Source organism: Haplochromis burtoni, unplaced genomic scaffold, assembly GCF_018398535.1.
Source record: "Haplochromis burtoni strain Fernald_Lab_line unplaced genomic scaffold, NCSU_Asbu1 Contig_64, whole genome shotgun sequence".
NCBI classification, from domain to species: domain Eukaryota; kingdom Metazoa; phylum Chordata; class Actinopteri; order Cichliformes; family Cichlidae; genus Haplochromis; species Haplochromis burtoni.
Genome location: NW_024582425.1, coordinates 1495950 through 1520861, shown reverse-complemented (window position 1 = coordinate 1520861; position 24912 = coordinate 1495950). Strand labels below are relative to the sequence as shown.

The following is a 24912-nucleotide window of genomic DNA, read 5'->3' as shown; positions in this document are numbered from 1 at the left end:
CGCCTGTCATCTGCACGTGTCTTTCAAACTTGTAACGGGAGCCGCACGCGCCAGAATATTAATAAAGGGTTTAATTAAATAAATCGAATAAAGGGTTACGGTCTCCTTACTTTACAGGGATAAATATGAAAGAATTCGAGTATCAACGCGACAATTGGTTTACGGCCACAGAGGTGACGTCAAAGTTACTGTTCTAGGGTAGTCACGAGGTACGACGTAAACGTTAAGCAGTGGTAACATTCTAGCTACATTAGCAACAGCATTTAGTGGTTTGTTTGTGTTTGTTTTTTCAAATTAAAGCTGTTTGGATCTCGGGTACAAAACAGAAATGTGGGTGTCTTGTTAAAATTCCACTGAACATGTGTTGTCATATACATATATAGCTTACATCAGCACCATGGACAGAGCAACAGAGTTCATCAGGACCTTTGACTGAGAGGTGAGGAAGACCGTGATGTGATCCATGCACACTTCTCACTTTCCAAGCTTTCTAAAGCACTCGTACTTCCAAAGGGAATTCCAAATGAAGCCCAACTGTGAGAAGTAAAACAAATTTAATGGAAAATATGCATATGCATGTATTCAGCAGTGTGGAAAAGATGGGCAGTACTGACACACTTCAGTTTTCGTAATGCTGTTTTTAGCCTTTACAAGTAAATTACTCCTCTGTGGGAATACATTTATCTTTGCATGAAGATCTAAAACTGAATGGCAATCTTTCAAATTTCTGTGGAGAAATTTTGGCTCAATGTTCTTTGTTGAACTATTTTAAATCAGCAACATTTGAGGGTTTTTTTTTTCTTTTCTTAATAGCATGAACGGCCTGTTTTAGACAAGTAAACAAATCTCGATAAAACGTTGCATAAACATCATCTGGGGTACCAAGTACCAACATCTGGATTATTAAATTGTAAAGATCCTACAGTTACACAGAGAAAACAACTACAATCAGATAAACTCCTATGAGCAAGTACTGGGAAAAAGGTGGAAGGAAAATTCCTCTTTAACAGAGAAAAACCTCAAACAGAACCAAATTCAGGGAGAGACAGACATCTTCTATGAGGGTGAGCGGAGTGAGAGAGGACAAAAGTGGAAAGTCTTTGGAAGAGAGAATTTAATAATAACTGATTAAAAGCAAAGCAGTATGTAAACACACATCCATGCAGAGGGGTTGTCTTTAACACAGAAAAGCCCATTAATAGATTACATTTTTCCATCGCATTTTTAAGTCAATATTATCATTTCAGAATAAACTTTGTCAAAACTAAATTCACAAGCAAGAGGAGGATTCTCACTCTTGGTCTCAGACATTCGGGGCTCCACTGCATGTCAGAAAAGATGTTATACCTTTTCCTTTCAGCACACTGATCTGACAAGTTCAGCTGATCTTTCATCAGAAAGAGTTTTTCTTCAATAAAAACCTCCAGGAAGAATCAGATCAGTATATAAAATCAGCTTAACGTCATGGAAGCAATAAAGCAGAGGGAATGAGAATGAAAGGCACAGGACAAGAGAGGACATGCTTTATCTGTAAACTATTTTGGCCAACAAGGCAGCTTAACACAACACTGCTTTTCACATGAAGCGAAAGGCTTTCCCAGAAGGTCAAGCTTCATTCATTACTGAATCATTAAATACTACACAAATCAGAATCAGAATACTTTATTAATCCCTAAGGGAATGATGTGGGTTACTGTTGCTCCAAGAGAGTAACAGTAACAGACTAAACAATTTCGACAATACAATATGTTACAGATTTTACACATTTAAGAAATAGCACTAATATATACAGCTCACTCAGTAATAAATATCAAGAATTAGCAGAGGTGATTATAAATAAATATCAAGAAACACTGACTTGTTGCGCTGACTTTGACATACATCACTTAAAAGTACACACAAACCATTACTTTTTAAATTTGACATTTTTATTTACAATTCAAGTTTATTTATAAGGCAATAAATGGTAAAAAAAAAAAAAAAAGGTAAATGGCCTGTATTTGTATAGCGCTTTATTAGTCCCTAAGGACCCCAAAGCGCTTAACACATCCAGTCATCCACCCATAAATCACAACAGTCATCCCAAATCTCTGTGTACTGTAAGGGAAGGACCCTGCAGTATTTGAGAGATAACCCCAAAAAGGATTTAACAATCCCCTATGAGCAAGCACTTTGGCGACGGTGGGAAGGAAAAACTCCCTTTTAATAGGAAGAAACCTCCGACAGAACCAGGCTCAGGGAGGGGCAGCCATCTGTCGCGGCTGTTTGGGTTGACGTACGTTTTGAACTGTTGTGTGTATTGCCTGATCAAGATGGTACGAGTCTAATGAATATTGTTATACTCCAGTCAAGATTTTATAGCTAATTTAAAACAGTTTTAACCAAATCAAGATTTTGTTGTGCCTCTTTAAAGACACGCTCAATACTTACCTCATCTTGCTATTTTAAGGAATCAGTCTGTCTGACAGATTCCTGTCCTGTCAGTCTCACTGATGCTTTCTTCTCTAAGATTTGACTGAGATTCATGAATTTCAGTTCAAATCGAGAAAAATGTCATCTTCTGAATCACTGTGAAATTGCTCACAGGATTCATCACATGGTGTATCCACATGTGTAGAACAAGTATTGTTGAGTGAATTAATTCTGCCAGTCAAAAACATGAACTCTTCATATGAGTACTGCTGAGTTTCACTCAGGCACTCCGAGCCTAAAGTTTTCTTATGGACCCAGCTCAAAGCTTGTGAAACTTTTTTCTTGAGTCTAAACAGACAGTTTCCCCCAAATCTAAAGAAAATGAGACAAATTACAGTGAAGCAACAGGTGATAACTATAAGTGGTCCTCCTATTGGCCCTATCTCAACCGCGACTTTGGTAGAATAATCAAAATCTTCTCTAGTCAAAGGGAATAAAATTCGAAGTATTCCTCTGATTTTCGAAAGGCCATCTACCGCCATGTTGAGAAAAGTTGTCACGGTTGCTGAACCTCTGTGAAATTGCTCACAGGATTCATCACATGGTGTATCCACATGTGTAGAACAAGTATTGTTCAGTAAATTATCTCTGCTGATGACAGACGTGTGCTGTTCAGCTGTGTTCTGCTGATTTTCACTCAGGCACTCCAAGCCTGTTGTGTAATTCAGTGACCTTTGATCTGTGAGCCTGTTGGCTACAGAATCTGTCTCAGTATTAGGTGGACAAGACTCTGCCTGAGGTTGTGCCAGAGCAGATCTCACGAGCTGTCGAGCCTTTTTAAAAGCCCAAGGAATCACATGATGAGTCAAAAGCAAGAGAGGCATGCTTGCTATAAAGGTAGTTCAGTGGAGATTACAGAAACTGTCTAGTACGATCCTACGTTTAGTTTTACAATCCTGCAAAACAGAGGTTTGTCCGACGTATTGTCAAGGTGCTGCGTGTAAGGGGGATAACTTCTATTTAAGGGAAACAGATCAAATCAACTGACAGATAAAAAAAAAAGATCAAAGGAACAGCCATGACGTCAAGGTGATGTCACAGTTGAGTTTTAGCTTCTGTGTTACGGTAACATTCCTGCTACCATGGCAACAGTCTTCATTTTTTATTGTGCTTATTTCTCAGTTAGTGCTTCAGTTGATGCACAAAAATATGGCTGTTGTCTTTAAAAATCACTGTATCATATATAGAAAATCACATATATTAATGTACAGATTGTATCATGCGGCGTAGTCATAAAGGATTATCACATGTTAATATTTCGCTACAGCAATATTATACGCCAAATGTTTAAAGCTTCTATCAGCATGATGGACACAGTCCATCAGGACTTTTGACTCAGACGTTTTGTCACCAAAACTAGAGGAATTTATTATTTGACGAAGTTGGTGTTTTAAAGGTCCGAGTCTCGTGCATGAGACGTGCATAAAATTAACTTTTTACGCGCAACTTGGCACATTACTGGGATTCCAGGACTCTAGTTTCAGCCAGTAGTTTCTAAACATAACACGTAGCAACATTGCCTGCTTACTATAAAAAGATCAACATGTTTTACAATCTGCAATAAACACCCCCAATCTTTATTTTGGTTTTGAATTTTTGAGAGAATGATATCACATTAACAACACGTGAAGCAAGTATATTAATCCCATGACCACTGAGCTTATTTCCCACTATGTGAAAGAATGGTTGTTTAGTTTTTTGACAGTTCAATGTAAGTAAAAAGGAAATATCATCAAATAAATATGAAATATAATTATAAAAACAACAAACACGTCAAAGAGTTACTCGATTTGCATTTAACTCAGGATCACAATAACCAAAGGCATCTTAAATAGTGCAGTCAGTAGACCACAGGTTAGCTAACCTGCAGGCTAAAACTGCCTTTGTGAGCTAAAGTAAGTAACAGATGAGACCAGTAAATAAAATCAAGTTAGCAAACTTCAGGACAATAAGACACAACTTTGTGTTTTTTATGAGCATCAAATAATATAATGTCATTTTTGGGGATCAGTCAGGGGCCATAAATTACAACAGACAGGACTAATTACACATTTCAGATTTTTGTTTTGTTTGTTTGGTGACAGGATAAATACTGATCACAACACAACTTATAGGTTTGTTTCCACTTTCACCACTGCTGGTCACTGATATGGGATATGATAGGTATGTGTAATCAATGCATTTGAGTCATTCTATACTCCAGGATCATCTTTACCGGTTACGAGGGGATTTCACCAAGAATCTAAAGATGAATACAGACTGAAAGGCGCCGCTGTGGGAGCCCATCATTAATCCTCCGGCGCGTGCAGCTGCTGCGATAAATGAGAGCTGCACGCGCCTGTGAAAGGTGTTATCAGCTCGTGTGAGGGTTATTTACATGTGTGACCAACATCCGCCCAAACAGCGTGAGATCAGACAAATGACTGTAAACTTCCAGGTGATCATAATGGAAGGAGAAATGAGATGTGTCCTCAGGCGACAGGTTCTCGGTTCAGCGCTGCTAGGAAGAAAATGTTTATGGAGCCCCGCAAAACGCGAAATACAAAAACTCATTCAAGGATAAAAGCTTTCAGTAGTAGTCTGACTTTTTTCTTTTTATTCACAACTCTTCACATTTTAATAATCATTCCCTCGGTACAGAATATTGGCAGCCGTTTTCCTCAGCTTTGAAAGCCTTAAAAAAATGTGGTCAGAAGTCTGTGTATCAATCCAGCTGAATGCATAATTTTTAGGAGCCCTGCTCATGGGAAACTGATTTCCACCTCTTCTTCCAGATACTCTTAATTACGACGTATCGATTTTAACAGGTAATAAAGTGTGACATTCTTCCGCCCGATTCCCACGAGAAAGTTAGGTGAGGTGATCACATGCAACAGAAGAGCTGAGCGTGAGCTTACGCATTTTCTGATCTTATATAACTTGCAAGGAATTCAATTTTAATTCAAGTTTTCATTCTGGATTTTTGAGAAATTATATTAGAATAGAATAGAATAGAATAGAATAGAATAGAATAGAATAGAATAGAATAGAACTTTATTGTCATTGCACATGTCACAGGTACAAGGCAACAAAATGCAGTTTGCATCCATCCAGAAGTGCTTTAGCCATGATATAGATATATTACAATATATAATATAGATATGTGAGTATATTACAGAAATGGGTCTATTATGGTATGTTATAACGTATGTTATGAATATGCTATAACTATAAGTATGTACATGCTGTGGTGAGTACAAGCGATGTACAGGCTATGAACAGGATATAAATATAAAAAACTATACAGAAATACAAAGTATTTTTGACAGAAATCTACGATCCAAGTAAAATAAATCTTTTTACGCGTAACTGTTCAAATTGTTGAGTCACACGAACAAAACAAAAGAAAATTTAAAAAAACAAAAACAAAAAAGAACTTTCGGCTCGCATGAGAACCTCCAGCATGTGCTGTGCGTGGGAACCCGAGAGCCACCTCTCCTCCAAGGACACAATGAAGCATCAATTTTAACAGGTAATAAAACAACGACTGAGCCTTCTGCTCCACATTCCCACGACTATAAAACGTTTCCCACTATGACACGTATCCAACTTCTGTCTGCATGACTTTTTTTATTATAATAATAATTATAATAATTAATACTTTTCTATTAAGATCAGTCACCTGACCAACTCAGAAATGCACAACAACCCATCCATCGATTTTCATCCACATAATTCATACTAATTTTTTTTCGAGTTGTATGCTGTGTGCGAAATTCTGCACTCTTTATTTTAGTTTGTTTTTTTTAACATTCAGTCCCCGTAACTTCTTAAATACACGAGATTAAACTTCATCAAGTGTACTTTATCAAACAAGTACACTGAAAAAAGAGCATGTTGGATTTACTTAATTCAATAGTGGACCTTGGTTGCACACAATTGTTTTGCTTTGGCAAAAAACTTAATCAACACAACTTATTCTGTTTTAAAACTGAAATCGAACCAGTTTAGTTCCTATTCCCGAGTCAGACAATATGAATCTTTTAAATCCTTGTAAATTGAGCACACCTAAGGGCTTGGATCACATAAGGTCTCAGGCCACCAGCAGTTGAAGACACTGCACTAAACTCCAGGGTCACAGTAATTGTATGTTGTAATAAGGCAAGCCCGCCTGATTAAGTGAAGCCACTTGAGAGCTTCAAAGTCTCTAATGACGTTCTCATTTCGAAATTGTGTTGTAAAGAGCCGCTTCCCTCGTGTTTTCCTACAAAAAAGGCACAGAAATCTGTCTCATTGAGCTCATTGGACAGTAATATCTAAGCAACCCTAAATAGATATTTAGTGTGTTAGTACAAAGATTCTTTTGGCGAATGAGCAAATACACTTCATGTGTAGACAGTCTACTACTATGTTGGTTTGTTTTTGGTTATCTCACTGAAAAAAGACTAAAAGAACAAGCTTAGTCAGACAAATTTCTCACCAGAAAACTGTGGCAAATAAAAGATAAGCTTCCTCTGTGCCTGAAACTCAAAGGGTTACATGAGGTGTTAAGACGCGTTTTGCTTCCTGGGACATGACACCAGACACGCGTAGAAAACAAATGGCCTCTAAGCAGCTGAGGGTGGTGCTGGTGATGGGATAGACGCTAATCACTAGAGAAACAAACGCGGACGAGAGCCATAAACAGTGTCAGATGTTCGGCTCCATCCTGTCATATACACTGATAAGCTATCGTGACAGATTGTTCAAATAAGGAATAAAGACAAAGATGCGATGCTCCTCTAGTTGGGAAAAGAATGTGAACTAATCCAGTGGTATTAGCTCAAAGAGGTCCAGTCTAACGTCAGTGTAATTACAGGTTAATAATAGGAGAAATTATTGTAGAGAAAAATGTAAACTAAACAACAACAAAAGAATATAAATGATGAATATGAGGGGAAAAATACATGATACGTGATTTCTTAAGTCTTCCTAGTTATATAAACATTTTATCTGATATCTGTACCTGAGCTGAGGTGACGCAAACATTTCCCCGTTGTGGAATCAATAAAGTCTTATCTTATCTTATTTTTCAGTGAATACAGAAGGCTCTCTGTGAGGTCTTTGAAGTGAGAGATGCTGCAGAGCTTCATGCTCAGATTTCACACCTGGAGGATGTAACTCTGCAGGAGGTCGAGCTTCACACCTCTGATCCGGACTAAAGGGAGCTGTCAGAGCAACCGCAGACTAGAGTCTTCCGGATTTCTTTTAATCTTAAAATAATCACACCACGTGTTGTTGTAGTTTTTTTTTAGTCTTTTTATTTTAAAGAGTACAGCTCACCATAGGGAGAATCCAGAATAAATTATTGTGCAAAAAAGACAAGATTTAACGTCAGATTGAATACAAGTGATGTTGTAGCCTACACAGAGACACAGATGTCGCTCTTGCCAGCAGAGAGGTGAATATGAGGAGCTGCGTGGGTCTCCCAGCCTCAAACACTGGGCTTCCACACCTGGAAATGTGATGTATGGACACTCAGTCACAGCAGTTCATAAAAGAGAATAGAAGCTCTTGAGTTTCGTGAAACTCACCTCTTCACTCGCTCTTCAGCGCAGCAATCCCAGCCGGACTGCTGGGCTGATCCAGCTCACCTGTGTCCCGCGGTAGAGTCCCTGTGTAAGAAGATTAAATGGATGCCCCACTGACAGAGCTTATTGAAAAGTATTTAAAACAGTGAGTTAACCCTATCACACATACAGCGCAGGTAGAAAACATACATTTAGCTACATTATTTACAGGATCTGAGGTTCTGCGTCTTTATAAGACTACAACACCTATCCTTTTCAGTTACAAAAAATAGATACCAACAATCATTGTTAAATATTTTTGAGTGTTTATGTTAAATAGTCTATAGTCATTGATAGCTCTGAAGTCCCTGCCTGGTGATCAGGGCCAAGGTCTCCACAAAGTGTGGCTGGAGGGGGAGCTCTGGGCTGAGCTCTGTTTGGTCGCTCCTCTCTCTGCTCTGATCTCGGACTCTCTTTGTTTCTGAGGCTGTTTGGGGACTCTGGGAAACCTTTGTTGGAGTGGGAGTGGGTAAGGTCGGATCAAACGTTTCTCCCCTGAGGCACGTGCTTGAGCTTGTTTGAGTTTGAGCTTGGACTTCTGCCTCAGCATCCGCAGAATAAACTTTGCGTGCGGCAAAAAGTTTCTGCTTTGGAGACCTTCGGGCTGTGAGTGTGAACGGGCCAAACGAGCGGCAAAAGCTGCATGCAGCGCCGATCCGAGCTCCGACCCTTTCCCCTCGGGGCCCAGAAACCCCGCAGCTGTCTGCAGGCAAGTGGAGAAACCGTCCTGGAAGGGGCGTTTCTGGTCCCCACGTCCACCTGTAGTCTTGTCTCCTTTGGCATTGTTCTGGAGGAAGAGGACTGTGTGTTCCAGTATCTCAGCTTTCTCCACTCGGTGTTGAGTGGACCCCTGCATGAGAGCAGCAAGTTAACTGATCTTTACATTACATAAAAAAAGAAAACATTAATAAATAAACAGTACTGAAGTTCATGAACCATATTCAAAGAGAACTAAAATATGATCTTACTTCTTGCGGCTCCTGCAGCAACATGGTCCTCAGACACTCCAAACTGCGGTTCATTCTGTCCCTTCGACGTTTCTCCACCTGAGATTTTATTAACTATCGCAAAAGGAAAAGAAAAGTCTAAAAGTGTTTTTTTTGTTTGTTTGTTTTAATTTCTGTGTTACAAGTGATGCAAAATTGATCAGACGTTACCCGAGAAACAAACGAAATATAATCGCAGCTGCGTCTAAATTCCAATTTTATTGAAACAAACGACTAAATCCTCATTAGAATCTTTGTCAAAGTGGCTGCATTTGCCCATGTGAATAAAAAAAAATCAAAGTTGTTTTTTTCTTTTTTTACCTTTTTATTGTTTGTTGCTTCCTCGGCTTCCTGTAGCAGCTTCATGGTTGCAGATGCTCTAACACCTTTCTCAGGCTGACACCGATCAGGTAATGGGGCTCTTGTTCCTTTCGACTTCTTTTTACTGACTCCCTGTAGCTAAAAGACTCCTCCTCCTCCAAACCCCTCCTCCTGGTATCTCAACCTCGTCGTTCCTTAAAACCCAACCAAGATTTAATTAATTTAAATCTCCTATCACAGTCTCATATTCACCAAACACGGAGATCTTCCCCATTGCGCAGAAATGTGCGCATATTTTACGTGTATGCATAAAAACTCACACGTAAAAATAACCAATAAAAAATAATTTAAATAAAAAGAATGACATTTGTAACTCATTTTTGTACACACTATAGGTGACAAACATTGAATGAAATGCTTCACAACAGCTCCTTTACCCCAAGTGACAAAACCAGATTTTGAGTGTTGGAAACTGTATTTCCTATAACGCTAACACGGGAGCTTCTGGTCATGTGTCTGCGCTTTAATCCCATTATATTTCAGTAAGATTTGGGGTCTTATATTCTATGAAGTCCCGTGTATTGTCAACACAGAATCTGATTTATTTAAAGGAACTTGACTTTTCCTTGCCGTCTCTGTACCCGTTGAGCTGGTTACGCAGTGAATGAAATTCTAAATAAGGTAAAAAGGTAAGGTAAAATTTTATTTATATAGCACCTTTCAAGACAAAAATCACAAAGTGCTTTACAGAAAAGCTAAAACAGAAAAACAGAAAACAACCAAAAGCAAGTTAGGACAATAGTCCTGTTAATCCTGAGATTGTCTAAACTGGACTAAATGTTTCTTATTTTATGATTAACGAGAAGGCATTGACGTGTGTAAAACGAATAATATGATATTCGCTATTCGCAGTAGATTGGGGGTTGATTGTTGTTAAACTGCATTTTATCCCACGTTTACTTAAACGCTAAATCGTGCGCCATCGTTGCTTCCCATTAAAAGTTGGGGGAAATATTAAATTGTTTTGGTAGAGATTTCGGAAAACCATTTGCATGTGCTTTAATATATTATCTTATTCAAACTTGTTCCTTAGAGCGAATACCGACACCTCCTTATTCACACTTCACACTTTTGCATTTGTTAGTCACCCCCGCAGGGGGAGCGTGCAAGAAGCCTAAACTTTTGCATTGACACCTCCGTGTCACAATGGACCACGCGTGCCATTTGGGCCCCTGTCTCGTGCTGACGCGCCGTTTAACCCCGCAGTTGTTCGACCTTTACTTGTGCAAATCCTTTGATCTTGGAAAGTGACCGTGGGAAAGCAGGGAACACCCCCCACGTGACACCCTTTTAATTTAACGTGTGAGGCAGTGGTTCCCAGGCTGGAGAACATGGAGCCCCAGAGGTCCCACATATGGATTCATTATCATTCTTTAATTACATTAGACCACAATTTACATGCGAAATTTTAATTATGATTCCGGATTGAACTCCACACCCCACGTGATGGCACACAGTCTCAGATTCGTTTTTTGATTACTTAGACAGTTCAAAGGAAGAGTATTTTATTTTTTTTTTTTTATTTTTTACTGTAAAAAAATATAATTTAATGTTTCCTGTTTCATTTTTAAGCAAAGTATAAAACACTCAAAATTGAAGCTGGGTTTACTCAGCACATTTGGATACAAAAATGGCTCTTAATCAGTGACTGCAATGTTAATGCTTCAGTTCATCTAACCTCTGTGTACTGCTGATATGTAATTCTGACTTTGTTGTACAAAGGACTGAGCAAAGATGGGAAGCAACTAAGTGTAATTCAAGGTCAACACCCACTTCATTATCAGGCTGTTGCTTACATGATGGTGAGAACTTCATGTGAATAGACAAAGACTGTATCCGCACAAAGGGTATAAAGGAGCTGTTATAATTTTACCTTTTGGTCTGTCCATGTGGTATTGATTCCTTTGCAAAAGTTTTATTATTTTTCGTTCAATAAATTCAAAATGAAAAAGCTTTATATACAGTAAAATATATTTTAAAAGCACTTCAAACTTGGACAATAAGCAAAGATATTACCCTGGATGAGGCAGTGAGCACATGGCCTGTAGGGCTCAGTAGTAAAAAGGACCCTCTCTATATAACTATCCAATGGCATTCTTGATAGTAACATGACACTTCTATTCACATCATTATGCTGAAGTGGAAAGGTTATAACAACTATATGTTTAAGTCATGTTCTATCTTGAGACTCAAAGTCCAACTTTGAGTATAGCATATATTTATGCAGTACGGCATATAGCTTACAAATTAAATTTTAGCTGCAGATTCAATTTTCCACTCCACTGATTAAGTTGTGTTTTAATGGCGGGAGACATGCTGGGGAACATATTACATGTGTTCCCTGATCTTGCTGTCTGTATATTGTGGTGGTAATATGTTGTAACTTGTTGATATCAACTATGCAACCATTTCTTTTTTGAAAAGTATCCAGCAGAGTTGTTTTCATTTATGTTTGACCAAAGCAAAACAACAACAACAGCAACAAAAACCAAGTATTCCCCGAGGACTTGGGAATTAAGCAGTGTTGTCAGTGACTTTGCTGAGCACAAGGCCTTAAAATGAACAGGTGAGTGGTTTGTTTTTAGTAAAGGACTGAAACATTTTTACTTATGTATATGTTGAAAATATGGACTCGTACTGTAATATGTGTGTGTGAAGTATCTAGAAGCTGGTCCACTGGAAATAACTGATGATGATGATCATGAGTAGGCTATGCTTGTTTGGTAAGATGCCTCCTCACTGAGCCTGGTTGAAGAAGATGATGTCAGTGTATAGTATAAGTTTAAGTAAAAGTTTCTGTTCCCCCAGCTTCTGGCTGCAGTTGCTGTCCATGGTGCTGATCAGAAGCTATTGATGCTATTGATTATTGCTATATATTATTTTTGCATTTACTGTGTGTTGTTTGTTGTGTGTTGTGTGTGTGTGTGTGTGTGTGTGTGTGTGTGTGTGTGTGTGTGTGTGTGTGTGTGTGTGTGTGTGTGTGTGTGTGTGTGTGTGTGAGTGAGTAGACAGACAGAGAGACAGACAGACAGACAGAGACAGAGATAGAGAGAGAGAGAGAAAGAAAGAAAGAGCAAGATATGTCTGTGTAGGTTCTCAGTCATCCAGGTCATGGCCGTCTAAGGAGGTTGGAAAGAAAGCAAAGAAACTTAAAAGATGTCCTCTCTGATGGCAGGTGGAACGTCTTCAAAAAAACTTACAGAAGTCCTGTCCGATCTTTGCAAGCTCCTGAGACCAGAGAACGAGAGAGTGTACCAGAGTGGTTGAAATTCACATTAAACACGATTAAAATTTCAGATAATGAGATATGTTGGCATAATCCGAAAACTCTAAATTCTAAGGTTTTTTTCTCTTCACTCTGGAGGAGGTCTATTACCATGTGCTTATTTATTTTATTTTGCATCTACATTTAAAAGATAGTGAATTTTAGTTTTTTGGACTTGAATACACTCAATCTTACTTTTACATTTACACATGTACTTTACTAAAGTACAGTCTTTAAGTATTTATATGATTTCTATTTTCTACTGCTGCTATAATTTGGATGGGAATTTAATATTTATGCTCTCCAACCCAATTATTTTAAAACTTTACTTATTATTTTGAAGATTTTAAAATATTAATATTTGATGATGTTATTAATAAGTAATTAAAATCACTAGCTGCTGTAAGAAATATACAGATGCATGCCTATCGTTATGATCTATTGTAATAATAATATAATAAATATGATTCTGCATATGTGATTCTGAGTACTACTGTAACTACTTTAAGGACATATTTTTGCTAAAACTTTTGGCATATCAGTTAAAACAGGATTATTACTTTTATTTAGATACTTATAAATACTACTACTGTGGTACAATACCACCATTTATGCAGTAGCCTACATCTAAGCTACACAAGAACTTGATCAAATACCCAACAAAAGAAAAAAGACAATGCTCCTGAGCAAACACAGTACATGTGTAGTTTTTAGGAGGTTGCATGCAATCCTTAGCCTATTGTTTAGTTTTGCAACATTACTTCTGGTTAGAAGTCAAACTGCTTTTCAGAAATTAATAATCTAATGTTGGTGATTGTCAGCGATATTGATAAGTTTCCTTTTAAAGCTATGAGCAACATTCTCTGCTTTTGTACTGGAGTAATTATAGTCAAAAAAACAAAAACACAGGTCCTCAACTCAGAACAAATTCAAACAGTCTAAATGGTGCTGATCCATGTTGTTATGTTATATATATATAATATATATATATGGTAGTATAATGTGTGTGTGTGTGTGTGTGAGAGTGCTGCTAATGAATCAGTTACTGTTGGTGTCTTGAATAAAGTAGCCCATTATACTGTCCCCTAGTCTTTTAGTTTATTCATTATGACCCCATGAATGTGACCGATCTCCAGCTGCTTGTGAATACAGAGAGTCTTTATTGTAAAAGAGGTAGAGAGAGGATACAGGTGTTTCACTGTACAGAAAAAAAGACATCACTGTTGATACACTCATTCAAACCATTAATATGGACTCAGGCACACCTCATTCACTTTACATGGACACATAAGCCCAGTAGAAAACAAAACAAAACAGAGAAACAAACACACGGAGTCTTTGGATTTTTCTCTATTGCCCTCTCATTCACTAAATGCTATCTCTCTTTATGAACTGTTAAAAGAAAATAGCTGTAGCACTAATATTGAAAGTAATAATATTAATAATAATGATATAGTGTGTTAAAACAATCATGATACAGTCGCATTTCCCCCCCCCCTCCCAACCACAAACAGATCTCAGTAACATGTCAAAAGTAGTGGAAAATAAACCCTACAACCCCAATGAGAAAACCACGCCAGCATGCACACGACACACACACGTTCACTCTATCATCTGTGCACTCAGCTAATCAGACAAACATAATGACCAACGCTGAGCGCTAAGAAAAGAAGAAAAAAAAAAGAAGAAAAAAAGAAAACTTGCACTTAAAATAACCAAACCAAACAAACAATATACAAAAACAACTGCAGCCAAGTGGGAAGTGCGATATCATTCTTTCGGTCTTTTTCCGTCATCAATCTTTCCGTCGCTGTCGTTCTGTGTCAGTGGGTGGGGCCATCAGTCAGAGTTTTCTGACTGGTCGCTATGAGGCGAGGTGCCAGACGGGGGTGAGTTTCGACCCTGCCAGTTTCCGTTAGCCTAAGAAATCAAAAGAGAGAGAGAAAAAAAGTAATGTTCAGGGTTATTCTGTCAATGCTGAGTGGCATCAGCTGGATATAATGTTGGTTACAAGATTGGCCGCATATGAATTTACAAAGGCTGACAAATTTAAAAAGTAAAGAAAGACAGGAGAAACACCCCTCAACCATATTTTAAGTGTTTATGTTGGATAGTTTGTCCACCAGAGGGTGCAACTCCCCTGTTGGCAACACTTATTTTAAATGCCACAAATACAACAAGTTGATCCTAGCAGATTCAGGCAGAGTTTAAACAAGTAATACAAAACTTGCAGTAACAATTATTTATTTATTTATTTTTTGCATTGGCTCAGCTGCAAGGAAAACAGCATTTTGAGCTTTAGCTACACAGAGAGACATGCTGTTAGATGAAAACTTTGTTGGTTTGATTATCATTGGATCTGCTGATAATACGAATTTGAACAACTAGTCATCTAGATGCTAGTCGGAGCGAGACATTCTCTCACTCTCTCGTGGACAACACAGTTCTGCATTGCTTTGATGTCAGCGTAAACTAACATATAAACACACATCCAAAGCGCTCTGCCTGTGCAGCCACATTCTGCACAGGCAGAACCTGTGAACCTGATGCTGCTAGCACTTCTAACAGCAGCCTCAGTCAGCAAATTAATATGACACTGTCTTTGATGTTCTACAAAACACTAAGTGTTAAAACATGATTTGATTATCCAAAGATGTTTCATTTGTTACTGTTTTCTGAGTTTTTTTTCTTTCTTTTAGACCGGGCAACTAAACTGATATTACTTCTCTACTACCGTATTTTCACAACCATAAGGCGCACTTAAAAGTCTTAGATTTTCTTCAAAAAGTACGGCGCGCCCTATAGCGCAGTGCGCCCTGTGTGTTGTAATGAGGACGTAGTAGAGAACACCATGAGAACGCTAAAGGGTGAAGTGCGTGCGTTGACTTTATCGCACATACCTGTATAAAAGAACAGGTATGTGCGTTATGCAGGACATCGTTGTTTTAACAACCCTGAAAATGGCAAAGAGACACGCTTACGAAGCACAGTTTAAACTGAAGGCCATCAGCTACGCGGAGGAACATGGAAATCGAGCAGCGGCGAGAGAATTTAAGATTAACGAATCGATGGTTCGCAAATGGAGGAAGCTAGAAAACAAGCTCCGGCAGGTCAAGAAAACGCAGCTGAGTTTCCGCGGACATAAGGCGAGGTGGCCCGAGTTGGAGGAAAGACTCGAGCGGTGGATCATCGAGCAAAGAACGAGCGGGAGAAGCGTTTCGACGGTCACCATTCGGCTAAAAGCAGTTTCACTAGCTGAAGAGATGAACATTGAACATTTCCAAGGAGGTCCGTCTTGGTGCTTTCGTTTTATGAAACGGTGCCATTTTTCCATCCGGACCAGGACTACGGTAGCGCAGCAACTTCCAGCGGATTATAAGGAAAAGCTGGCCATCTTCCGCTCCTACTGCAGCAAACACATCGGCGACAAAAACATCCAGCCCAGCCACATCACAAACATGGACGAGGTCCCGCTCACTTTTGACATCCCGGTGAGTCACACTGTGGAGAAGAAGGACCACACGGTACGATACGCACAACGGGGCACGAAAAGTCTTCTTTTACTGTTGTGCTTGGCTGCCATGCTAATGGACAGAAACTGCCGCCTATGGTGATTTTTAAGCGAAAGACTTTGCCTAAAGAGAAGTTTCCAGCAGGAATCATCATTAAGGCAAATGAAAAGGGCTGGATGGATGAGGAAATGATGAAAGAGTGGCTGAGGGAGGTGTATGTAAGGAGACCAGGTGGTTTTTTCCACGCATCACCATCGCTGTTGATCTGTGACTCTATGCGTGCCCATCTCACAGCCGATGTGAAAAAACTGTGAAGCAAATGAACTGTGAGCTTGCTGTCATTCCGGGAGGCCTGACAAAGGAACTCCAACCGCTGGACATCGGTGTGAACCGCCCGTTCAAAGTAAGGCTGCGAGCGGCCTGGGAGCGATGGATGACCGATGGAGACCACAGTTTCACCAAGAGTGGAAGGCAGCGCCGGGCGAGTTACGCCACAATTTGCCAATGGATTGTAGATGCTTGGGCTAACATGTCTGCTGGCACTGTTGTTCGAGCTTTCGCAAAAGCCGGCATCATTTCCGAGGAGCCGCACGGCACGGAAAGTGACTCTGACAGTGAAGAAAGTGAACCTGGCATGTTTGATGGAGATTTAGCGCAGCTGTTCAATTCAGACACAGAGGATGAGGACTTCGATGGGTTTGATTGATGATAAAAATGTGAGTACCAAACTTTGTTTTGCTCCCGCTTTATTTTTAAATACGCATACGGTACTTGTATGCGCCCTATGATCCAGTGCGCCTTATGTGTGTGTTAAATACAGTAATGGCACACATAACTGAGACTGCGCCTTTTAGTACAGTGCGTCTTATGGTCGTGAAAATACGGTAAGTTCCTAATTAGAAAGGAAAAAAATACAAGAGAAGCACAAGTTAATATTTAAACGTATGTAAATACCTGCACTCCCATTTGGTAGGCAGACTGTTCACCATTCACAGGTGGAACCCCGAGGAACAGGTCAGCTGATCCGGACAGAGAGAAGGACCCTGACCCTGAAGAACGACAAACCTTGATAGTCATTTGTGACAGACATCTTTTTATAATTCACCATAAAGAAATCCAAGGGGTTTTTACTGTTACCTGACCATTAATAAACAAGTCATTAATCATCAGACATATCGGCATGACTCATGTAGGCGTGGAGAATCAGGGGCCAGAGAAGGGCTTAACAAGTGAGTTTATCGCCTAAAGGCAAGTAGGCATTTACTGTTCATGTCATTTTCTTAGTTACCTGTGGAATTGGGAGTGTGTGGGGAATCATCGCCCTGTCTAGCTCCCAAGGCTGTTTTCATGGCGTAGAGATTGGCTTCCTCTTGGAACTTGCCAATGTTTTTCTTGTAGCGGATTCTCTTGTTGCCAAACCAGTTGGAGACCTTCCAAAAATAAAAGGTAATCATTAAAATGACCACATTTTGAAGAAGCATTCTTAAACCTCCAGTAGCCATTTCAAACAGCTTAATACAAATTGTAAGTATTTGAGGTCACCTAAGCAGAAATCAGTCACTACTTCTTTTTTTTTAATTTTTATTTAAATCTTTAAAATCCTGCCTGTAACAGTTGGAGAGTAAATGAATGGTATATGAATCCATGGACACCCACAACTTTTCCTTTCTCCTGGTTTCTTGAAGCATGCTCACCTGAGAGACGGTGATACCACACTGTTTGGCAAGTTCCTCTTTGGCTTCTTCACTGGGATATGGGTTAGACAAGTGGGAGTAAAAATACTCATTGAGGACCTCTGTAGCCTGTTTGCTGAAGTTGCGCCTCTTGCGTCTGAAAAAGGGTTAGAACACAGTGAACAGGGGCTTTCCTGGCTCAAAAAGGATGTTTGGGGGCGACGACATTAGTTTCTGAAATCATACCATCCATGAGGAGAAAAACTGCTTGAAACAGATCATTTAAAGCAGTCTGAAACTGGAGCTGGTAACTTGCAGGGATTACTTTCACAAACACTAACTCCATTAATTGAAATTTGGTCACATTTAATGTAAGCATCTATCAGTGCAACATTCTATATGACCTAATAAACCATAACAGGTCACCTTAAAAAAGAAAGAAAGAAAAACTACAATGTTCACCTGGCATCTAGAAAGCGGGACCTCAGTATCATGACCGCCTCACAGGTGCTCTGCTTCAGCTGGGTCTGGATCGAACTGAATTTGCGGTGGATGATAGCCACCATCCGCTCAATCTCCCGTGGAGTCACAGGCCGTGTGCGCGACTGCTCCCTCAGCAGGTTCATCACATGGGTGGTGAACTCTGTGCACGCCTGGTGAAAGGTGGTGCAAGACGAAACACAATGAAGGAGAGAAGTGAAGCTGCTATACATGTGTTATTTTATAAAACTTCATTACTTCTGTTAATTATGATGTTTTCTAGCTGGAAAGACAATTTTATGTTGAAAAAAAAAACAGTTTAATTGATAATAAGGATAATTGGTACGACAATTGTTCTTATTGGTAAGCACGCACACTTAGTGGCCTCTTTATTAGGTCACTCTGTGCACTGCAACAAATTGTCATGAACATGTGGTTATTACTAATGGTGTTATCTGGGATTACACTAATGATTCTGTTCTTCTACTGACAAGGAATCAATATTAATATATTATATTACATACAATATACTAATATACAATGCAGTAAATATAGTAATAGTTTAAGTCTTCATAACAGAAGACTTTAAACAGGTGTTATCTTAATATCCACCTCTATTAATCCAATGCTTCTCACTTTCTGGCTATAACAAAAAGCATATATTGCACTGGTCTACAAACAAACGCTTCCAAAAGCAACATAGTCAAACATTACTCATTTTGAGTTGCTGAAACTGAAACTGATGCCTAAAATAATTGGTGGACTCTGGTTTTCATGATATGCTGCAAAGTCAGATATAAGACCACAAACTGAAACCATATATATTACTAAAATATATTATGACCATGAAGTGTTGGCAAAAAAATGGCTCAAAGCTAGTGGTGATTTTCAGATATCCACTTTTCTTAAACTATTCATCTGATTTCAAACTGGACTTGAAAAAATGGAATGTATCAAGTACGAAGTGTCAAATTTGAATTTGGGCGTTTTTAAAAGCATATTAAAATATCAAAAAGGTAAGAGTTTAATTTCTTTCATAATATGTTCCTAAGAGGACTGTGACCAAAATGTATATAATCTCCACATTTCATCTATTAGGGTCCTACACAGCTAAATACTTTGATATTTAACTTTGACACTTCACTGTGAAGTGATGAAACCAACATATCTACATTTCATAATATTCTGGGTAACTGATGAAATTGACATTTCTCCATAGTAATTCATCGTGACCAAGTCTGGCATAGTGGGCTCTAAATAAATTCAGTGTTTTCTTTTCAACTAAAGTAATCACTTCACTATCCTTTCTAACATAATGTTTGATATAAACGCTCCTCTATTTTTAAATGGTTACATAATGAAGAATGCTATTATCATAAGATACCACCATAAACATAACAAGATATAAGTTTACAAAACTTGACAAATGTGAAAACTTGTAAACTTGAAAAACAAAAAATTATTTTGCAAACAACAGCCATTAAAAACTTCTGAAAAACTGCTGACCAGTGTTATCAAACACACCTGTCTTTTTTTAAACTAGAGTGCAAACCCTGATACTCCTAAACCTACTCTGCAGTTTATGTGTCCTGGCAGTAGGAGCATGTGCGGTAACGATATATATCGCGATATATTCTTTTCTTCTGTATAACGTATTTCCACACTATAAGGCACACTTAAAATCCTTTAATTTTCTCAAAAATCGAGTGTGCCTTATGTATGAATTCTGGTTGTGCTTACTGACCTCAAACCGATTTTGGCGTGCAGAAATCTGTTAAAAATGTTTGATGGATTGTCAGAGCATTCCCATATGGAAAAGAAATAGTAAAAACATATATGATTTACTCATGAAAGTGGCCACTTTCTCATTACTTTCATATATTTTTTTAGTAAGTATACAAAACATACAAGTTTCATTATATAATTTTTCAAGGGATCTTATATGTGTTTTCACTCTTGTATGCTTTTCATACAAGTTTCATACAAGACAGATAAAAACTTTATAAGATTTATATATATCTTTTCCATATGGGTTACGGCTGCCGTAGTGAGTTGCTTCGCGGAGTAATCTGGGTCCAAAACTCCGTCCGCTTCAGGTCCCAAAGTCAAACGAACACTGAGAGTTAAAAACAGTCTAAATTCTTTCATCTTTAATAAAATCATCAGCGTTGCTGCTTTACCAGGTGTAACAATTAAGTGTAACATCCAGGCATCCATCAAAACAGAATTTGTTAAATTTAACGGAGTTAGAAGTTAGCAGGAAGTTAGCTCGCTAGTTTCCACCTAAACATTTCATACCATGTTCTGACTGGGAGATTTTTGAAACTAATTAAAACGTACAGCTCTGCTACCACTTCCAACATAAATGAAGACAGGAAACTAAACAGCAGTGGCCTTCGCAGGGTTACTGAAGTTGGACTACCTGGTATATAATGTTGTGCTACGTGATTGCTAGCGACACAGCTATGTTAGCATAACATTAGCACAGTGAAGCTGGAGGATGAACGCCAACTTTTTTTCCACTCGATAAAAGTTAACGTGAGGGATTCTGGTGGTCAGGGACAAATGCAATCGCATAGCAGGATGCTATACACGGGCCAAATTTCAGTCAGGAGAACAACTGAGATTATTCATCCACAATACGAGGTTGGTTATTAATATACTGCAACAACATGGGAATAGAGCAGCAGCGAGAGAATTCAACATTAATGAATCAATGTTACGGAAGTGGAGGAAGCGCAGTTTTTGGCTTTCCCCATATTTCAAAAGTGCTTCATCTCTTTGCTATGACTGTCGCCTGGCATAATTTGTAGATGATAATGGTTTTAGCCGCTGCGATGCTTTCGACCAAAACAGGCGTAGCTTGATGACATCATCAACATGCGCTATCGCGATAGAGCGGTATAGTCAAAATCTCTATCGTTGGCCAAATTTATATCGTTTCTATCATATATCGTGTATATCGCCCACCCCTACCTGGCAGTTCTACTACAAATGTCAGCGGAAAGTCCTGCAACTAGCTACTGATCGGCGCAAGTTTGGAAATACAGTTTTTATGACGAGGTGATGACTGGGATCTAATACTTGGTCTCCTTGAATATGCCGCTCTCTTTGTTCTTAGAGGTTGTAAAAAATCCGCCTTTGAAAATGTGACAGAGTATACTTTGTATAGTTTTTGGTTTTCTTCTTAAAACTCTAAAACATTTAAATCTTCATTTTACTATAAACTAATATTGATTGCTGGAGGGTGGTATTGGTTGCCTTGGAGTAGCTTTTCGACTACATGACCACAGTCAGATAGACACCCCTGACTGATATCAGCATATCCTTAATCTTAAGTATAGGGCAAAGGTTTGTGTTTCGGGAACTTAATTGTATGTTGCATTCAAGAGGATTTTATAGCAGATCTAATTTTCTCTTTGATACTAGCGCACAAGTAGGGCTTCAGTGGAGCTTGTTGGTCTAATAAGCCTAAAATGCCTCTCAACATAAAGATTTACTGAGTCATACCTGACACAAATGGAAAGGAATGAATCCGCCCTGAAGCAAAGTTATGTGCTGTGAACTCTTGATCTAGCATGCCAGTGTACAACATTGCTTCCAGGTACCTCTAGTACAAGCAAGCACGTACAGGCAATGTCAGTGCTAAGCTGCTGTTGCGACACAATACCTGCTCATACTTCTCCAGCTCAGTGTGGTAGATACTGCGAATCTGGCTCAACTTGCTTTTGTAGTCGGAGTGCTCGAGAGAGCTGTCAGGTGACATCCCCCCAGAGCTGGTGGCAGCAGAAACAGCAGCAGCAGCCCCGCCACCCTTCTCTGGCCCCGCTACGCCCTCCGCCAGCAGCATGTTGTCCAGTCGCACCAGCTGAGGATCTTGAGGCTCCTCCTCCTGGGTGTTCCTCATTGAAAGGCCTGTCAATGAGACAAAAGTCTCTTGGTTTTGAAGGTAAAAGACTCGCAACTCTCTTAAACCAAAGCCTTTCCAAATAATGAACCATAAAAAAATAATAATAATGATGGAACCATGTTTGGAAATAGATAAGTAGTTCTTTGTGTGCTCTCGTTTTGTTTTGTGCATCACTCTCATAACATTTTCACTTCAGACTGTACCTTGGTGCAACCTAGTTATTTTAAGTGTTCATCATACCTGTACAGGTTCCTTTACCCTATGACAGATATTGTAAAATATCTTGCAACTCTAGATCTGTCACTCATGGTTCAAAGATTATAGTTTAATGACTGGAAGGGGACAATTACAATAAAGTCAAAGTCTTTAAACTATATCACCAGTTTATCACCAGAGGTCATAAATAATCTAATTTTTTCATTTGAAAGATAAAAATTTACAAGAAGAATTTAGAAGAATCTAGTTTTTTGCTGGTTTTAAAGTGCAACTATAAGTGAAATCTAAATGAAAGATTACTCATCGCCCTTCTGTTATATAAATGAATGCAGTGAGCTGACCCTATGCTTCGATGTAGAATTTGACGTTATAATGCATATAAAATGCGATAAAGTCAGCTTTATTTATCCCAAGAAAAAGTTGGAAAATTCCTGTGTTATCATGGCCAAAACATTAGACACAACATATAACACAACAGCTTAAATAAAATAAAAACAACCCTCAACCCGCAATAAGTTAAGCATTACTCAAAAAGGCGCACAGCTAAGTAGAAAATATTTTTAAAAATAAAATAAAGAAAAATATCCCAATGCATAAAAATCACATCTATGTGTGTATATAGTGTACAAGAGCTTACCACCTCTGTACACTGACTTTTTATTTATTTATTTGCATTGCACTTCTTCTTGTTGTATACCATCTTGCTCCTTTTCTTAATGCTTCTGAACTATTTTAACAACCCTTTTTTTCCCATCATGAATACTAAATATAATACAAAATTAGCTTATTACGAAGAAATCTATACAAAGTCAATACAGGTGATGTAGAATGAGGAAGAATGAGGAATTTACTTTATCAGTCCTTGTGGCAGCTTAAAGATAATATAGTCCTGACAGCAACCTGATATGACTATAATATACTGCACTGTAATATACTGCACTGTAGCAATCGTACCTTATGTTTGTCCAGCTGTTGTCATTTGAGTCCACTTATACTCCAATAAGCATTTATTAAGAGGGCTGTCGGATTATTTTTCTTTTAACTCTGAAAGTATAAAAACTATGTCTGTGTGTTTACTTGGCAATTCAGATTATGACTTTATTGGTTCCTGATGACAGAATGTCAACACAGTCTAATAACGCTCCCAAACAAAATTAAAGCCATGGCTGTTGACAGAGAGCACAAGAAAACTCCTGCAAATAGAGCAGAAACCTACCAGTTTTTTCCTTGATCTCGCACAAAACGCTGAACAAAGCGGGTTTCATTCGGTGACAGTTGAGCGCATGTTTCCTGCACATAAAAAAGAACAAACATGACCTACCAGTCTATTTGTAAACAAAGGCATAGAATGACAGTATGCAAATCGACCAAAACAAAAACAGAAATCACAAAGTGACAACATTTAGCCGAGCTAATTTAGCAAACGTTAGCTCCTGGCTAGCTGATAGTTAAGGGGGTAACCTTTCACTGCTAGTATGTCTGCATATGACAGCCAACATGTTAGATAGTATATTTAGTTGTTTACTATGTAATTAAATTATAACCCGTGTTGTAGCGCAGTGTTAACATTTATATCGGCACGGTCCTTAGCTACCTATTTTAGCATTAGCTTGTTAGCCTTGGTTAGCGTAGCATGCTAACAAAAGCTACATATTAAACAGCCGCTGCTGAAAGAAATGCGTGTTCCTAACTTACAGCACAGAAACAGTAAACACTGGCATGTGAGTTTGAATCTGCACAGGTTACACCAAAAGCAACTTTATGTCATTAGTCCAGCTAATTAGCTAGCTTCTAGCTGAATAATCTAAACAATAGAGTGAAGTTCAGGAAACTTTGTCACTGCGAGACGGAGTCGACAAAGCAGCACAACAAAATACCGCTGCAGCGTCAATACCACTAAATAACAATTTTTAAAAAGAAAGAAAGCATAGCTGTGACTCACTTTGCTTGTGCCTCGTCCAAACTTTGGTCGGTAATAGTCATTATCTGCTGCAGTATGTCCCCAATATCTCTGCGGGTTTCATGTCCGTTCTCTGTACCCTCGAGGCCCGACTCCGCTCCGTCGGGCCGATGCTGGGAGGGTTGGTGAACTGAGTTGAGCGCGTGCATCCCGGGGTGGCCACTCACGCCGAGTCCCCGGCCGTTGGATGGCCCATTGCCCGTCAGAGGCTGCTGCTGCTGCAACATCTTCGGCGACGCACAGTGGCGACGACTGCTGCCCGACTGTGCTCACAGACACAACACAGACCAGAGACATCGCACAGAGTTGGGTCCCCTAGCGACTGACAGGAAACGGTGCAAAATGTGCATGCACAGTGCAGCGCGTGATAGACAAAGCGTCGCTGTGGGTACGGTGGAGTAGCACTATTGGTTTAAAGGTAACCACAACAGCAAAACATCTGCACTCCCTGCATTTTCACAAAGCAGAA

General features: G+C 39.0%; 2 protein-coding genes across 2 annotated transcripts; both read right to left on the bottom strand.

Moving 5' to 3' along the window:
• Positions 1 to 7583: 7583 nt before the first annotated feature.
• On the bottom strand, positions 7584 to 9557 carry her7 (hairy and enhancer of split related-7). Its single transcript, XM_042221324.1, has 5 exons — positions 9368 to 9557; positions 9029 to 9121; positions 8547 to 8910; positions 8025 to 8498; positions 7584 to 7945 (listed from the first exon to the last, which is right to left on the bottom strand). The coding sequence occupies exons 1-4, from the start codon at positions 9410 to 9412 to the stop codon at positions 8380 to 8382; spliced, it is 621 nt and encodes a 206-aa protein (XP_042077258.1). The 5' UTR covers positions 9413 to 9557; the 3' UTR covers positions 7584 to 7945; positions 8025 to 8379.
• A 4272-nt stretch (positions 9558 to 13829) lies between these two features.
• On the bottom strand, positions 13830 to 24772 carry pbx2 (pre-B-cell leukemia homeobox 2). Its single transcript, XM_005923703.3, has 8 exons — positions 24426 to 24772; positions 23700 to 23773; positions 22028 to 22272; positions 18340 to 18530; positions 17899 to 18034; positions 17493 to 17634; positions 17159 to 17253; positions 13830 to 14612 (listed from the first exon to the last, which is right to left on the bottom strand). The coding sequence occupies exons 1-8, from the start codon at positions 24668 to 24670 to the stop codon at positions 14532 to 14534; spliced, it is 1209 nt and encodes a 402-aa protein (XP_005923765.1). The 5' UTR covers positions 24671 to 24772; the 3' UTR covers positions 13830 to 14531.
• Between the last annotated feature and the right edge of the window lie 140 nt (positions 24773 to 24912).

Bases quoted from the DNA above. Each gene is read 5' to 3' on its own strand.
- her7 (XM_042221324.1), bottom strand. From the start codon at position 9,412: ATGAAGCTGCTACAGGAAGCCGAGGAAGCAACAAACAATAAAAAG. The intron at 9,122-9,367 runs GTAAAAAAAGAA...CTTTTGCGATAG, and splicing joins AAGCAACAAACAATAAAAAG to TTAATAAAATCTCAGGTGGA. The intron at 8,499-8,546 runs GTTTGATCCGAC...GGTTTCCCAGAG, and splicing joins ACGTGCCTCAGGGGAGAAAC to TCCCCAAACAGCCTCAGAAA.
- pbx2 (XM_005923703.3), bottom strand. From the start codon at position 24,670: ATGTTGCAGCAGCAGCAGCCTCTGACGGGCAATGGGCCATCCAACGGC. The intron at 22,273-23,699 runs GTAGGTTTCTGC...TCTCATTGACAG, and splicing joins CGAGATCAAGGAAAAAACTG to GCCTTTCAATGAGGAACACC. The intron at 18,531-22,027 runs GTATTGTGTCGC...ACCTTTCACCAG, and splicing joins AGCTGGAGAAGTATGAGCAG to GCGTGCACAGAGTTCACCAC.